This window comes from Zootermopsis nevadensis, unplaced genomic scaffold (assembly GCF_977971745.1).
Source record: "Zootermopsis nevadensis isolate Lab colony 2312 unplaced genomic scaffold, Znev_1.0 Znev_ptg000002l, whole genome shotgun sequence".
Lineage (NCBI taxonomy): Eukaryota > Metazoa > Arthropoda > Insecta > Blattodea > Termopsidae > Zootermopsis > Zootermopsis nevadensis.
Genome location: NW_028259134.1, coordinates 6,535,135 through 6,553,053, shown reverse-complemented (window position 1 = coordinate 6,553,053; position 17,919 = coordinate 6,535,135). Strand labels below are relative to the sequence as shown.

Below are 17,919 nucleotides of genomic sequence, written 5' to 3'. Positions count from 1 at the left end.
TTAGTCTTCCGTAGAATGAATATTCTGCTTCCACACACCCCAGGTTGTCTCTTGTCCAAGATACCATGAAGCAGCTCAGTAACCGTGGAAAGACTGTGGGAGAGAATTATTGTTTCAGAAACCGACAGTCAAATTAGAAAGTTACAACATAACCTACTTGTGCCTTTCATAAGCCTGCGCTGTGTTATTAGGCTGCGTCACATTGGGTACACGTTCACGGATTTGTACGGTTGCGTTCGAATAAAACAAACGTTTGAAACGTGGTGATAATGGTCACATTGCTTTAGGCGAGTTTTGACGATCACGCACGAATGCGTACGACTAAATACGTCTATCAAATAGTTTGGTTCTTCGTCGGATTTTGTGCGACTGTCGCTATGAAATGTGGACTACGATAGTTTAATTTAATGCGTGTTACCAAGAAGGAGCTTTTGGGACAAAGGGGGCAAACACAATCACAACTGTGATGTCAAACAAGACATTATTAAAAATGTTGCTGTTTAAAAATAAATTTTAACTCGAAGTCTCATAGTTCACTCAGAAATGTTCCGAAGAAATGTTGGGGCCATTTAAGAACTGTCAAAAAAAATTGAGTGTTTTCACTGTTTGTTGCTATATTCGTAAATAGTTCAAGAGCCCAAGATTATATACCTTCATGGACAATAAATAACGTAACAGTATTATTTTCCGGAAGGCAGACATAACTGTTTGTTACAGCCCACTGTTCGCGTAAAATCAATTGCTTTCACTTCAGTGTGAAAACACTGTCCGTACGAGTGCGTACGGGCACAAACTGTACGAATTTGTGCGACCAGCAGTCGTACGAATCTTCATCCAATATGACACTGTCGTATCGTCTTTGATACTTTTACTTACTTAAGTCCAGAATGGTCTTCTATTGTTTTAAATTATATTACGACGTTTTCTTAACTGCACAGGATATGTCATCGGCTGGGAGGGCGAGATTGAAGTACGAAACTGCCTCTACAATTGTCTGGAAGGATTGAGGAAAACTACGAAAACCTTCAGTCGGTGTTGTTTACCTACGAGCCTATCTGGAACCTCCCGAGAACGAATGAGGAGTATTATCAACTCTGATCGAATATTTTGAGGTACTGTAGTGCCTAATTCGTATTCGGCTAATGCAATTGGCTGTCCTTACAAGTACATTATGTAACTTCGGCTTTCGGGGATGAGTTCCGTCGACGCGAAGTTAAACTCTGAACTCCAGTTGAGAAATAAACCAAAGGACTAGAAGGTAATTTTTCATGGTTTCCAAAGCTAACGTAGGGCAAAAATATTCAAATGAACCTATGCCACGACCGCCTCCAAACAGTGCCTTATATACTCTCTATTCATCACCATTTCTGATAACCATTTCTCCTAACTTAGCAAACTTATATAATAACTATAATTCTAAAGGATATTGACGATGGTTCATTGTAATAGTTCGGGATAAAATTTAGGATATTACCCATGTCTGTTGTTTCTCATATCACGAAGTTTTGGGAACGGAATCTGGACAGAGTAACAACCATTTTGCCCACCTTATTTTACCTGATGACGGAGAATGATCGTCCCCGAAACGTCGTGTTATGAGAAACAACAGACGTTGGATAATGTCAAAAAATATAGCCAAAACAATTATTCTAACAACTAATCAAACAAACATTCATACTACGTAATTCTAACATCTTGGCTGGCATTGCTCAATCCGTGTTCCCTGTGTGATTCTTAGACACAGGGCCGGGGATCTGCTGTCTAGACGGAGGTTTACCTGACTTGGTCAGTTTCTCCGGCCAACTTCCGGAATAGTACCTTCAATTGATAATATTGTACGCTCCTGACTGCACCGTTTAACCATAAATACGAATTTACCGAAATTCATTTTTGAAGACTGGCGAAAAGAAAAACGCTGATTCACGAAGGTCGGTGCCCGCTTTCGAATGGGCCCGTGAAGAAAGAGAACGCTTGGAACTGATTCAGCCGGAGATAGCGCATAAAGACATAAAACCATCAACAAAATTGACCAGTCTTGAGTAGGAAGCTTGCGTCTAGCTCCTTAGCAAATATCCTGGTATATTCGGTACGCCGTAGCACAGTTTAATGTCGAAATTGGAGACTATAAATGCATTCGTTGGCTCCTTTTCAGACTTGGAATTGTTACAAGACATAAACTATATAAAAGCGCAGCTGGGCGTATTTAGTTGAGGCTGAGTGGACGTTATTGTCGGCTGAGTCCTGTCCCCATTGCTCAGTGGAGAAGGACTGAGCGCGTCGTTTTAATTGCTAACAGCACGGTCGAGTGGCGTCTTTCGATTCTCATACAATCACTAAACCAAAATAGTAAATGGTCAGGCGGAATGGGCTAATTCTTTACTGTTATGACGCCAAGAATCAAACCGCAGTATTACCCTACGTTATACCACTGTAATCGTCCTCTTTTTGTAACCTCGTGACAGCTGTCGTCTCAGGGTGGGTGTTCGGCTGCCTCTCCTCCCGAGGGCTATGTGGGTATCTCAAGGTGTAGGATATTGGTTCCTAGCTCGTCGGTAAGTGGGCACTTATCTCGGGTCGTGTTAACAGCCTGTTCACACTGGAACCGTCCTTCCACACTCTCGTCTCGATGTTTGTTTGTTGAAGTCACGGGTCAAACCCAGTGACGTGCCAGGCGCTCGTACGGTTACAGTTTTGAATTTTTTTAATAAGTGGTGGAAGGGATTTTAGGAAAATTTGATAATGGGCGTGGGTTTAGGTCGGTCAGCATTAGACTCCGATTCCCAGGGAATATACAGGGGAAGGCAGTGGTGGGGTTGATGTTTTACGTAGGCTGAGCAATCTCGAGTAACAAATGACGCCACTGGTGAGCTTTACAGTTGTCTGCGCGCCTCTGGCACCTTCGCTATCGCGACTTCAACCGAAAGTGATACCACTTAAAGGTTTCCCTGGCGCAAGGGTCCCGGGCTCGGTGCGAAGAACCGCCCTCTGTCATGAAAGAGAAACCTCTCACAGACAGGACGACGCGATCTCCCACACAATACATCTCTCTGTCTGTAGTAAACAGAGTACAGCTGGAGCAGGGCAATTAGAATCGAGATCGAATATTAAACAGATCCCAGACATGCCTTTCTGCTCACGTACCGTAAACACGACTTCTAGGTCATACGGCTGAAGTCCGTCTTCGTTCCCAGCAAGTGGTGCTAATATCCTAAGTACAGTCAAACCTCGTTCCTGAAGGTCGTTCGTAAACCGAAATGTTCGTAAACCGAAACTATTTTCCCCATAGGAATTAATGTAAAATGGATTAATCCGTTCCTGGACCCCAGATGATTGCTTATTTAAAATTTTACAACAGTACTTTGTGCACAAGTTCTTAACACAAAATCATTGGAAACCATTAAATCTATCACAAAAAAGATAAACACAACACTAAGCACATCAAATATAGACGAAAACTTAATTTACCGTACCTGTATGGAGGATAGTTGACGGCGCAAGTGGAAGGTGGTGAGGAAGTGAAATCTTATTGTTTGGAAGGGGATTATTTTTTCTTTTTCCTGTCTCTTGGCACCACTCGACTCTGCATCAGACTCACTGGGCCTCTGTCTCACTAAAACGTTGTCCAGTGTGATTTGTTTTTGTCTAAGTTTTAAAATGTTTCTAAAGTGACACATGGCATTATCATTGAAAATGAAAGTATTGAAAATTTCACGGATCAAAGAAGTAGCAAGATCAGAGACACGAACACCATTTTCATGTTTGGCTATGATTTCTTTCTTAACATCTATCATGATATTGGTATTTTTTCTTTTCACTTTGCTGCTATCATTGTCTTTCTTTGGCCCCATGCTAGATCATTCTTCTACGAATACTGCCGACGCTGATACTCCCAGCTTATCGCTCCACGATGTTGACGGCTTGCGTGTTCGTAACTCGAGACACATTACGTAATCCAAGACGCTTTGTGTTCGGAAAATTTGTTCGTAAACTGAATTGTTCGTGATCCGGGGCGTTCGTGAACCGAGGTTTGACTGTATTGTTAATAGAAGAATGGTTTTGATATGCTTGAAAAACACATAATCAATTAATATACGAAACTAATGCCAGATGAGCGGTTACACCACCACATTAAGCTATTTTCCTTTGTGGTATCATAAAAAGGGTCGTTTAACTATCGTTAATCTTGAACTTTATCTGTTTGAGTGAGCAACTAAAAAAAATTCATGTTTTCTACTTCCTACTAAGACCAATTTGCAAATTTCCGTCTTACTGTTCGATTCGACATTCAGCTTTTCATGGTATGAATTTTACCATGTTATTCGCAAATGTTTGTACCTGTTTGTAAATAATTATTATTCAAATAAAATAAAATTAAGGTATTTAAAATACAAAAAACTTAAATATTAAAATAATAAATTGTATAATTATTATTTACGTAAATGTAAAATAAATAGCACATGATGGAACTTTATAATATTCCTTGTAGTTCTGGAAAAGTGGTAGGAAATATCTGGGAAAACACATCGCCTTTAAAGCAGTTTATATAAAATTGCCTCTAACCTAATTGTTGTTCGAAATCAGGTTGATTAGTTAATGTTAACAAAATATGCGACTAAATAGTTTTTATATATATATATATATATATATATATATATATATATATATATATATATATATAAAATACTTCTTTTTCCCTGACAATATGATGGCTGCTAGGATAGGACTACAGTTTACGGGACATTGTGCTTATAGCTGTATAACCGCCCGTGCTTCGTCACTAGGCGTAGATATGGACTATATTTTAATGCATAAATCGATTTGTTTGCTATTTACATGTCTTGTGGCCTTGCTGCACCACTACATTAAATAATAGGAAAGACCTGGCGCATCACGTCGGATTTAGATTCTTCGTTTAAATATACGTAAGAATAATACGGTGTTTCCCGCAGTGCACTGTCTTTAATAATGCAGTGAAGTGTTTGAATGCCGTATTATGCTTATTATTTTCATTGTCGCTGAAAACATGTCATAGGAACTAATTAATGAATTGAGTTATAAATTAAATACTTTTATTTCTTTAATAAAACATAATGTACAAAAAGGAAGGAAAGGTGCTGAGACGTACAAGACATCTTTAAGGCAATGTACGATTGTTATATTTTAAACAAATTTGCAAGGTGATCCAAAGAATGTTGCACCGTGTCTTTAGTAATTGTTGGTTTTTTCATGTAATTACTTTCCACAATCTACGCATTTTTCGCTGTCTAAATAGGCTGAGGTTTGTTATGCATTGCAAATTATTACATGTTCACTCCGTTACGGAAGTCAAAAACCCTATCTCTGAACTACTCTCAGAAGTCCCTTAGTAATAGAATGCAGCCACTGAGTATAAAGTTACTCGTGGATACCACAATCTCTGTTCAAATGTCTCAAGTCACTCGAAAATTCGTTTTATTTGCTTTATGTAGGAGAAGACGTGGTAAGAGTTGAAAATTTGAAACTCATCTTCTGATTACTGAGCTTGTTCCTTACTTCAATGACCTCGCTCTCCACAGAACTTTTGGAATGGTCTATGCTGTCAAGTTAATGAACGGACGGTAAATCAAACATTGCCCATTAGGTTTACAGGAGACGAGCAACATAAACATACCCTTTCATTTTGAAGCTTTATAGCTTCACATCACTTCCCGCGGTATGTACTCACCAATAGAAACGAAGTTTACATATAGGCTTCCTCGGCACCACAGGATGTGCAAAAGTCATCTTTCTTTTTCAGTAGTGTGTTTGTAATTAGACGCTATACTTGCTAACCTAATTTGTTGTAGTAATAATTTATCCTACCTAAATTAATTACAGATATAAATTTTATTTTATTTAATTTTATGTGGAAAATTGCCATTCTTAATAGTAAGTATTCCTTTGATCTACAGTGTTTCTAACTAAAAAGTCTTGGGCCGGAAGTAAGTCAATGTATGATGTTTTTAGGAAGTCTGTAACAATAGGTTGTACTGCGAGCCGTGTAATTTTATAGTATAGTTCTGAGCTGGTCACTCCAATCCTATTGACAGCTTGAAAAATCAGTTCATCTCGGCTTATTGACTACCTTAAAACTGAGTTGCAAACACACTGTACGTGTGGGTGAAAAATCTACCGTGGATGTAGTATCGTGTTTCCGTCTCCTTCAAGTCTACTGCCCACAGATCACGAGAAAATCCCTGCTGGGAGAAGTCGTTTCTGGTCGGTGCGGGGGGAATGTTTACTGCCTGGTGTACTAGAGGGCTGCTATTGGTGGGAAGTGTGACACGCCAGAGAGTTATGCTACTACACAGACTGAAAACATCAAGTAGTTGAGATTAGCGTGTATTTGAGTGCGTCTGTACTGTGTTCTGTGGGTGTTGTGATAATATTCTATTTTTAATCACAGGTGATTTAAAGATGTCAAGTGTACGTGTACAGGTGAAAACTATTCACAGGGAAGCGCGGGAAGTAATATCCAGCGTAGTGAAGCTGTGTGATGAGGAAGCAAGACGGAAAAAGCTAAAATTTCCCTTGACTCGTGCAACAGACAGGGCAGCCAAATACGCGGGTGTATCTAAGGCTTTAATTAAGAAGGTAAGGCGAGAGTCAAAAGATAGAGACGAGAGGGTCACACTGTCACCTTTACACACGGCAGGGAAACACCGGCCTAGACCTACTGACAGGAATGTCACCATTGACTCCTTTGCAATGTCAGTGATAAGGCGGACTGTGCAAGAATTTTACGCAATACAGAAGAAAGTACCAAGCCGCCCCAAGCTACTGCCCATAATTAAACAAAAAATTGACTTTCCATGGGGTGTTGATTCTCTACGGAATATTTTACATAACTTAGGGTTTAAGTGGTAGAAATGTCTAAGTAAGCGAAAGATCTTGATTGAAAGGCCGGACATAGTAAACTGGCGAGGGAGGTATTTAGTGAATATTAAGACGCTTCGAAATGAAGGAAGACAAATATTCTACCTAGATGAAAGCTGGGTAGACAGCAATTTAACTTTCAAAAAGTTAAAGGGGTATGCTCTGATGGAAATGCTGGAAAAAGACTGATTATGGTTCACGCTGGATCGCGTGCTGGTTTCCTTCAAGGTGCGAGACTGATATATAAAGCTGGCTCGGCAAGTGGCGACTAACATGGTCAGATGAACAGTACAAGTTTTGAAAAGTGGGTTAGAGAGAAAATGTTACAGAATTTTCCCCCCAATTCAGTGGTAGTACTTGATAACGTTCCATACCACAGTGTACAAGCAGATAAAGCCCCATCAAAATATTCGATTAAATCTGAAATGATCTCATGGTTACAGCGGCACGGAGTTTTCTGTGATCCAGCCATGAAAAAAGGCCAACTGACAAGGAAACCAAAAGAAAAAAAAATCAAAATTGATCAGTTACTAAACGCCCATGGTCACATTGTAGTTAGGTTGCCTCCATATATGTGTGACCTTAGCCCAATAGAACTAGCATGGTCTAAGGTAAAAACTACGTTCGCAAGAACAACGTGACAGGGCATCTGTCTTTGAAGCGGCTGCTGGATTTAACAACAGACTGCAAAGGATTGGGAAGGATACTGCCAACATGTGGAACAACTGGAACAACAATACTGGGAACGGGACGGGGTTGTTGCTGACGTGATCGACTCAATAATTATTGCCAATCCAAATGACAGTAGCGATGACGAAGAGATTTCTTGTGAAGATGTTAAGTCTGAAGAAGCAACTGACTTTTCTGACTCCGAGCTCGTTCGGTCACTGTGAGGTAATTTCAAAGCTATACTCATTAGAACTTATGAAAGCCTTTTGTCTGTTGTTTCTTCAGTGATGCGGAACGAATGCTTTTAGGATCGGTCGTCACTCACCGCGAAATCTTGCGCATGCGCGTATATCGAATTCCTATCAGGGCTTTTCTCCTGATCTGTGGACTGTACACGACCTGCTGGACATGCGCATACTACGTCTCTGCTTCTCCCCCTCTTCACAGTGTACCATCCCGCCCTTTCCCAAACAAAAAATAAACCACTGCTGTGCAAGCGCCTTCCGTCTGGAAAACAACTTCTGGAAATCCTGTTTTGTTTTCTAAATTTCGTTTCGGCGCCCAGGGAATGTCCTGTGACAGTGGTCATCCGACGCTACGTCTACCAGGCAATTTATAAACTTCTTTTACTTTTGTGTGTTTGGTTCTGGGGGGGGGGGGGGGGACGCCGTGCCGGTTTTGGATGGATTTTATTTTGTTTTGTCCTCCCAGGTGTTTCGATATATACATTGCTATTCATTGTATTAGGAATCTGGAGTGTACTGTCGTCACGTTCTTCAGAATGTTATCGATCGTATAAAATTGACCACAAATCAGTCTCAGTTTCAACCCCTGAAACAGAAAAAGTCTGTTGGACCCAGGTCGGGGGAATATGGAATTCGACTGAGCACTGCAACCAGCTTTTTTTATCAGAAATGTCCTTACGTTGTTCGCTGTGTGATGAGGTTGTCATGCAAAAGCCGGTATCCACAATGTTCCAAATCTGACCCAGCACTCTTGATTCTCGCCAACATACGTTTCAATAACTCTAGATAATACTCGCTATTGACGGTCTTTCATTATGGAATATCCCTTTGAAATCGAAGAATGTGATGAGCGTGGTTTTGATGCGTGATTTTTGGAAACATACCTTCTTCTGGTCTTGGTGTTTAGAAAATCAGGTTCATCGTCAGCTGTTATCACAGAATATTTGCAGGCATCCAATAGTATGAGTTTTTCTCATCACGCAGAGTGTGACGCAAACATAACACAATTATTTTCTCATACCCCACATCTGTGATAATTAGTGACCTTATCGATTCCTTGGCTACATTTAGTTCACTTGCCGTCATTCTGAGTGACAGTCGGTGGTCTTTTGCAAGTAAATTTGCTCACTTTGTCCACTAATTCGGGAATGGAGTTCGTTTTCGGTTTTCCACTGCTAGGTTCATCTTCAAAATTCTCTCTGCCCTTCTTGAAGGCTCTGAAACCATAGAAATGTTTGTGCTCGGGACAGATCCTCATCCTCATAAGCTGTTAAAGTTGAACTCTTCCCCAGCTTTACACGAAACGTGATGATGAAACTTTCAATTGTGCGGTTTCTAACAACGCAGTAATAAACAATGCACAAAGCACGTCCATACGAAACAACAACGCAATCCCAACTGTTGCGGTTGGCTGCACTGCCAAGGTCAAACTCCAGTGCGTCTGTAGCGGTCTCTCGCGGAACGATGCTCATATTATACACTTTAATTTTCTTTCAGTTTCATTACATTTTTGCATTTAAGACGAGTAACGCGTTATTAGGAGGTTTACAGACTGGTCGGTATTTGAAGCCAGTACTTCCCTTCCCGAGTATTGCCACTACATTAACACTCTCGATGGTGAGGTCCAAAATCGAGTGTCAGCAGTACTCCTGTTGTCTGCCCGTGTAGCAGTTATCATAGGGGTATCGTGCGTCAGTAAATAATTATGTTTTATTTCTAATCGCGATAATTTTTAATTAGTTGCGGATAACTGGAAAGGCCCCTCCATCGTATTCGGGAGTCTGTGTTTCGAAACTTTTCCCGAATCTATTCCGTCAACTCTGCAGTGGTATTTCTCTGTTCCTCCAACAAATTTCACTTTAGTACTTTACAGCAATTTCTTTCTTACTACTATTTGTAGATTGTCTTATCGTCGTTTTTCATTTGGCAATATGTGTCTTTAACCGAGTTTCATTACACAAACGTAAGACAAGTTGGGTGAAAAAGGGTCGTAACCTCTACATTTGCTTGAAAGGACCGAGGAAAACTACGACAAATCTAAATTGGCACAGTTTGGCTTACGTAATCGAATGAGGTTTTCCGCGAGTAAGAAGTTCGTAAGAAACAGTAAATCGGTTTATGAATTAAACAGTGTGTGTTTATGTATATAATTAACAGGAAAAGGAGAAACTTAGTGCATGCATCATGGCATATCAAAGTAGCCTACCGGAGTTCTCAAAACGCATGATTCACAATGTGAATACAATATATATATATACTATATTGTTCAGTGTGTCCCACTTAACACAGAACCCATCATGACGTCATTCAGGGTTTACAGCTAGCGAACTGCTGGAAAATGAGGTAATAGCAACGCAGAGCATGGCCGCCGCATGACACATGAATTACGTGGGCGTCTCTGTATGTCGTCAGCATTTCTATTTACTTGCGATTTTGTGTCTTTTTTCACTTAAAATAAATAATTTGATACATCCGTTTCATAATTTTAGTGTCTTTTTCATTGCGTATTTCAGGAGGATATCAAATATTACACGAATTACTCTGTGTTTTCAATGGAACAGTTCTGTTCACGTATCACAAGGCGTCCTTTTAATGGGCCCACTGGCTGTTACAGTACGAAGCTTAATCGCTCCAAACATGTTTTGTGTTTCAGAACAGGGCTCCCTGACCATCGTGCGTCGGAGCAGTACCAAGAAGAGCCAGAACCACACCGACACAGTGGCTGGCTATTCTTCCTCGTTTGCTGACGATGAAACATTGGATGCAGTTGATCTAGACACGGACAACCTACCTGCCGTAGACACGCCAGACGCCTGCGACAAAGCAGCTGTCAGGTAGCCCCAAGATTCTTATCACAAAAACCTTAAGTCAGTTCAGTTCAGTTTGTATTTTCATAACCCATAATATCTACATCCATGTTGCTATCTTCCTCTTCCTTCCAAGCGATTTAATTTTTTTAAAAAAAAAGTTTGTGTACTTTTTTGCATTTCCACGCACTTAAATTTCTCGACGATCTTATTTTTCTTGATTTAATTCTGTTCATGAAACTGCATGTACCGTATGAACTGCAAAGCTTATTATCATGTAATTACTCCAATCCCATGTCATTTCCGCCTAGTTTTTACCTCGCCGCTCTCAGTGTAAGAGGCCAATTTTACACTTATACGTATGCACTCTCACAGGCAAATGATATGACTAATCACATAAACAGACACCTACTGCATATACGTGAGCATTCACATACATACATCCGCACATGCATGCACCCATATATATATATATCACTTAAACGTACATCTTCCGTAGGTACATACGTAGAAAGATACGTACGTATTTAAATATATACATACATACGTACAAACTTACATGCACTCACGCAAACACGCATACAGGCATTACATACACGCACAGACTCATAGGTGTAGGTACATATGCTCACACATACGTGCGTACGTAAATTCTCACATACATATCTGCATGCGTACGAACGTGCACGCATATGAAGACATACACATAGCCTACATGATATGGAGAAGTGTGTGTAAAACTGCAGTAGTTTACTGTAATGTAGAATACATTTTTAATAACTATTCCGGCGTTCACATTGGTTCAATGGGAAAATAAATGTATATATTTTGTGTCACATGTAATCTTCAGTAGTTAATTACCTGCAGTTTTAACTTCAGCCTTATTACATAAGTCATTCGTCTGAAATTCTGCATACAGAAAACTGCTGCCTTTAATTAACAGCATTGCTATAAAATCTGTAAATAACATTAGATATATGCAAAATGTACATATCTGTTTCCTAAAATTCATATATGAAAATGCCCTGCGTGTAGAAACCAGATAATTTTAATATAATTTGTGACTACACAATTGCATTGAAGGATAGAAATATTTCTGACACTTTCGGATAGTTTATTAACATGTACCATGTCAAGTCACCAATGTCATCAGAATCAAGAATTATAAAATGGAATCTACAAACCCATATTCTAATACGGGCAACACTGGATGGTACTGCAGTCTTAATTGTGTTTGTTGTTCCTATGTTGCACAGTTGACTGGAATATAGGCAACCCGAATTGCGTGACTGATCAAAATATTCCCCATCTTTTTAATGAACCTGAATATTTGTTAGTGTTTACAGTAATACGCCACTAACCTTTTCATACCCCAGATGAATTCAATCTGAATTTTCATACTCTATTAATTATTCATTTTAGTATAATTTTCCCATACGCTTACGTTTCCGGATTAATATCCTCTCTTCATAGATTCTTCCTAACAAATTTGTATACATTTATTATCACTCCCACGTGTTCTTTATGCCTTAGTCAATTCACCTCCTTGATTTTATCAGCCTGATATTTAGTAGAGAGCATAAATTGACCCTGGATATGACGCAGTGTTTGTAAAACTTTGGATAATATTTAACATTATACGCGATTCATACTCTAAAGTAAATTTGCACATAAATTATATTAATCCTCCTGATCTATGGCCTTCAATATTTAACGAGATATGCCCAAATGCATTTCAAACCGTAATGCAGTCTCGGTGAATTAAAGTCAACGAAGTTTGGTATTTGTATTTGTAACAAACTAGGGGAGACTTTATGTAGTCGCCCCAGGTAGTGAGACCACTGCTGGGTCGATTGTAAACCCCTGATGTTTTGTGGGCCATTCAAAGAGCCCTAATCGCACTTCTCGAGCCAGTACGAATCCGACTGACGCTCTCCGGCTTTAGCCATGCTGAATCGAAGACCTGTAATGTACGAGGCTCGTCCACAAAGTAAGTTTCCCTGGGGCCGTTTACAGAAACAAAACACAATTTCACGGAAATATTTATTGCAACAGATACAGCAAGTGTCCAGCTATTTTTCAACATATTCGCCACCGGAATTGAGACATTTGTCATACCGTGGGACCAACTTTTGAATACCTGTGTCGTAGAAGTCTGCCGCCTGGGATTGGAACCACTGTTTGACAACCATCTCCGCCTCTCTGTCAGTCTCAAAACGCTGACGCTGACCGGACAGGAATTTCTTGAGGTGTAGGAAAAGATGGAAATCACTGGGAGCGAGGTCCGGGCTGTAGGGTGGATGATTAAACACCTCCCAGCTGAACTCCTGCAGGAGACTTGCTGTCCGTCGAGCCGTGTGCGGCCTAGCGTTATCACTGACCGCACTTCACAGTCGGCGGGAGCTGGAATAAGAACCTCCATCTTCAACAGCTGCAACGATGCTACTGTGAGAACGCGGGAAGTGCCGTTAGTGCATGCGCCATGCTACGTCATTGCTCTATCACGTACGCACAGTCGCTTCGCACAATATAAGGTTTGCTAGCTGTGGGACGAGTGGGAAACTTACTTTGTGGACATGCCTCGTATACCCAGCCAACGCTGCTCATTGACATAGTACGTGTTAGGCGATAATGTTTGTTTGCGTGACAGGAAATCCACTTTAGAGGAATCCTAAAAGCAATCATTAGTATCATTTTATTATGAGACATCAAGAAAACACTGTCTGGCTCCATTAGTCGAGCAAGGATCTGGGAATTACCTTCGTCGGAACCACTACCAGGCCACAGACATGTACCTGTAAGCCCTAAAGCTGACGCCGTGGTCACAGTGTGTGACAGCATATATTTGGGGGGGGGGGGGGGGAATCAGACTAACAGAACCTCGGGAAAAGCTACATGAGCCATTGTTACAAATCCAGTGATACTTAAAACAAGCCAGCCTGTGCAGACGATCAAGTTCGGACCTGACCTTCACGCAAACTCTTGAAGACCACTTAATTGCCGCATACATAAGCACAGCAAAAAACCATTCCACAATTTTGTATTTTATATCACAGGTACTGCCGATGAGTACTTAAAACACTCACTCTTGAAGACTTCCAGGGATGCATGGAATCATGGAAAGAACACTGGGATCGCTGTATCCATGTCCAAGGGGACTACTTCGAAGGAGACGGTGGAAACTAGGAGTTATGACAAGCAATGTTTTATGGGCAAGCACCTCGTATGTTTAAAAGAAAGGTGGTGTGGCTGACAGGACCAAAGAATTTCTTCTAAATATATCTCCCATATGTATATGTACTGTCCTACAGGATAATAGAACATGGAGAATTACATGTTGTAAATATAGTCACCACATCAATGATGACCCATAGGTTCTCTCGTAAAACAATTGAGAGATACAATTTTCTCCCGGTCTGCTGAATTTGAACGTTAAATATCTAACCTGCCGGTGCAGTGGGAGATGATCCAGTGCCCTTTGTAAAACGGTCCCTAGATGCAATTTGTCAGACTCCAGTGCGGTGAGACGAAATGTTGGGGCTTTCGGGGACCCAAGTACGGTGGCTTGTCCGCGCCGTAGCCTTGCGGTCTGAGGCATCGTGCTTCGGACCGGCGATACGGAATGCGCGCTGGTTCGAGTCTCGGGGGAGAAGAAATTTTCTCATGAGCTTTCGACCAGTGTATGGGACCGGTGCCAACCCAGCATCGTGAGGAAATTGGGGAGCTGCAATGAGTAGCGCAATCCGGTCAGGAAAACTAGCAATGGCTGGTGGTTTGTCGTGCTGACCACATGTCGCCCTATATCTGGTTGGATGATCGTTCACCTCTGCTGAGGCATGTGAACGTGAGGCCAGCAGCCAGCTAGTCGGCTTGGCTCACAGAGGGCTGTTACGCCACGGATTAAGTACAGTGGCTTACACCTGACCGAAGTAAGCCAGACTAGCCCGCATTTTCCGCGGACTGCCACGAGGAGTGACTTCTTCTCAAAACGGAACTTCGCATAGGACACTTTTGCGGTGTGCAAACAGGAGCTATTTCTTGGCCATCGCTGTGTTCAGACCGTTCACCCCGCCTCCTGTCCAACAGATACCAAGATAATCCACGCGGGTCAATGCGGTCGGAGCTTAAAGCGGATCACTAATCTCAATTTATTGCTGATGTTAAAAATGCACGCGATTTTACTTCCACTCCTTCACACGTGATGGCGTGGTACTTAGTACAGGGACTTGTACTTTCTGTATCTTTGTAGGTTTTATAGCTTAATGCGTTGTCCGAATCTGTTGAGACTCAGAAACATATACATTAATGTTCATTAGGCATTTAAAGCATGTCCCTTATTCTAATTGAAGAGAATCCCATCATCATCATTATCAGTCAGGGAGTTAGGTCATATAAACCCGTCCGTGCCTCTTAGTTTCAAAACTCTCTTCTGCTGTCTTATAGGGTTTCTTCGTCCACATGATGTGCAATATTTTAATAATTTTGGAACTCTCTTCCTCTGCATTCTGTTAACATGTCGATGCCAATTGTTTTTATATTTCAAAAATTTGTCTTAAACGGGTTCTGTTTTTAAATCTTTAAGAATTTTTTCATTTCTTATATAGTATATCCAAGTGTACTTTTCAGTGCGTCTCATAAATTTCATCTCAGCAGCTGTAATTCTGTTTCTGTCCTTTTTCAATGCCCAGTTATTACAGCGATGTAAAATTTTGGGTAGTGCCAAAGTATTATATATTTTTATTCAGGTTCGTTTTTGGACTTTTGATGGTTTAAAAATCACGTTGATAAGCCCGTAACTTTCAGAAAAGAAAAATATATCGTCTTTCGGTTATTTAATTTTATATTTATTTACGCTTATTTATTTGATTTTCCTTGCTATATATATATATATATCAGTTCGTCTTGTAGTAATTCCGACAGTACTCATCTGTTACATTTGTTTACAGTTGTGTACCCTTCCAGATGTATTTTGCAGAATTATAACCAACGTAATGTTCACAAAAAGGTCAATTTTATCCCATTCAGTATTCTCCGGTCAACCGTTTAATAGTTTAAAAAATTCTGCATATCATTCACATCACATCATTTAGATAAAATGTTAGTGTAAAAGGTCATTAAAAATATTTCTTTCTTTCATATCTTCATCTCCTATCCTCGTTCTTAAGTTATCAATTTAAAGCTATCTAACTCTTCTTCTGCCGTTATTTCGTATGATGTTCCATCATTTCATCCCTTTCAACGCAGAATTACAATGGAAATATCAAACATGCTACGTGTCTACTACGTTCAAGTCTCGATCCGGAGACCGGCTTTACTGAGATATTTCTCAGTTCCTGTAAGGAAATTCCGGTGTAGTATCTCAAAATAGTCCACTACCTTTTCCTTCCACATCATTTCTAAGTCATATTCATTCATACCACGATTTTCAGTTTGTGGCGTGAAAAACAAAACTCGAATAAAAAATTTACCCTTCGTTATTTCAACGTTTTCGTCACCCATATTTTAAGCTATTCAGAAAGCTACCTAACGGTTGTAGCACTTGTAAAGTGGCGCACTTTTCAGTCTTTCTTGAGCACGTGTAGGCCTCTATGGGCGCAACCAAACATGGATCAAAATAAATAAACAACGGACTTGCTACATTATTGTCATTGGTAAGTTTAAAAAAATAATCTTGGGGCGTGTGAATGTAATTATCTTACACCGTGCGTGAAAACAAACTGACGCATGGATGTCAATAGAAACCAATTAACACAACGTGTATACCTTTATCGTTCATTACGTAATCGTATATCGAATTTAGGATTATATGAAGTGGACTGCCGACGTCATGCTACTAATTCTGCAACCGATTATTGTGAAAAGCCCCGTAATTACAGAGAGATTATTAAACAGTACTTTTACAACCACGGCGCATTATAAATACATAGTACGCCCAGGTTGGTTATTAGCTTTCGATTTGTGTAAAGACTTGGGTTTATATTCAAAAGCTGCAAAACCTTTTTGAATTATGCAGTGTTGGAAATGAGATTCACATTTGAGACGATTTTAGACAAACGTTTTCATTATATTAACGTGAAATGCCATCTGAATTATTTGAATATATTGTAATAATAAGGCAAAGCCATCCCGTTAAGCGCCACTTAGCAGCTCAGGGGAAGGTGTAGAGCTACTAATCATTCTCAACCTCGACCCTAGATGGGGGAAGGGCCAGCATCACGACTCGGTTGCCCTTTACCCTCTTGGAAAGGATCCCGGGTACTAATTGGTCAGGAGACTGGTTGAACACCAGAGCCGGTCTGGACGCAGAGGCTAGAAGAAAATCGAACCCAGATCGTCCAGTCCGCAGTCAGTCACTATGCTGTCTGAGCTATCGGTTTACATATTAAAATAATATATATCCCTAATTCTCTGGTGTTTGCCTTCGACAGTGAATACATAATGGACAGAACCTCCATTTTGGAACACACACGTTTTTCAGATCCGTTTTTGCACTTTCTGACAGATGATTATATTAAGTTATGTTTATGTCAAATTACTGAACTCACATTGTAACATCAATCACTTTGTATCTTGTCACCATATACACTAGCTACTTAATTTTTATGAATAATTAATAAACGTAAAAGATAATAAATTTTAAGGAAAATTATTCAGTTATGTGTGACCTGTTTGCAATAGTACAGCAAAACTGTGAAACCAAAGAGCTGTAATATCAGTGTAACGAGACCACTGTACTGCAGTCTGTCTGCCGCAATATGCTCTTCTTTACACTGGTATTCGCAAGTCATCTTCAAGAATGAACAGAAATATTGAGTATATATTAAATCTTGTCCGTCTAATCACAATAATTCTTATTAAATATTAAAATATTACAATAATTAACATTTAAAATATTTAAAATATTTAAAATATTAAATGATGTTCTTATCGAAATATTCGATTTACATTATTTTTTTATGTTTCACGACATGTTTCAGTTCCTAAAAGAACCATCCTCAGGTGTATATAATTATATAAAGCTTCAAAACGATAAATAATTCAAATACAATTGAGATTAAACTTTCCATAGCTCCATTTCCAAGAAAATCAGATGAATACTACAGCGTGTAATCAAATGTTGTAGATATAATGACACATGTTTGCCCGGAATTTAAATTTTCCTTACCCAATTCTGGTCTAAGAGCATTGATTTAGCTATTTATTTGTTTCTGAGACGGATGTAACTAAGTTTTGGCCTCTGAATTATTTCAGTTCCCCTAAGGAATTATGTAGTTCTCCATAAATTATGCTGGAAGGAAGTATAT

At 39.9% G+C, this 17,919-nt stretch overlaps 1 protein-coding gene across 7 annotated transcripts in view; it reads left to right on the top strand.

Annotated features, from left to right (window-relative positions):
* Nucleotides 1-17,919, top strand: part of LOC110830504 (dual specificity calcium/calmodulin-dependent 3',5'-cyclic nucleotide phosphodiesterase 1) — a 686,314-nt gene that overhangs the window by 572,944 nt on the left and 95,451 nt on the right. For all 7 annotated transcript variants that reach the window (XM_087348470.1, XM_087348484.1, XM_087348486.1 and 4 more), the window contains one exon: nt 10,462-10,642. In XM_087348470.1, coding sequence (XP_087204596.1) covers nt 10,462-10,642 — 181 coding nt within the window. The remainder of the gene's footprint in view (nt 1-10,461; nt 10,643-17,919) is intronic.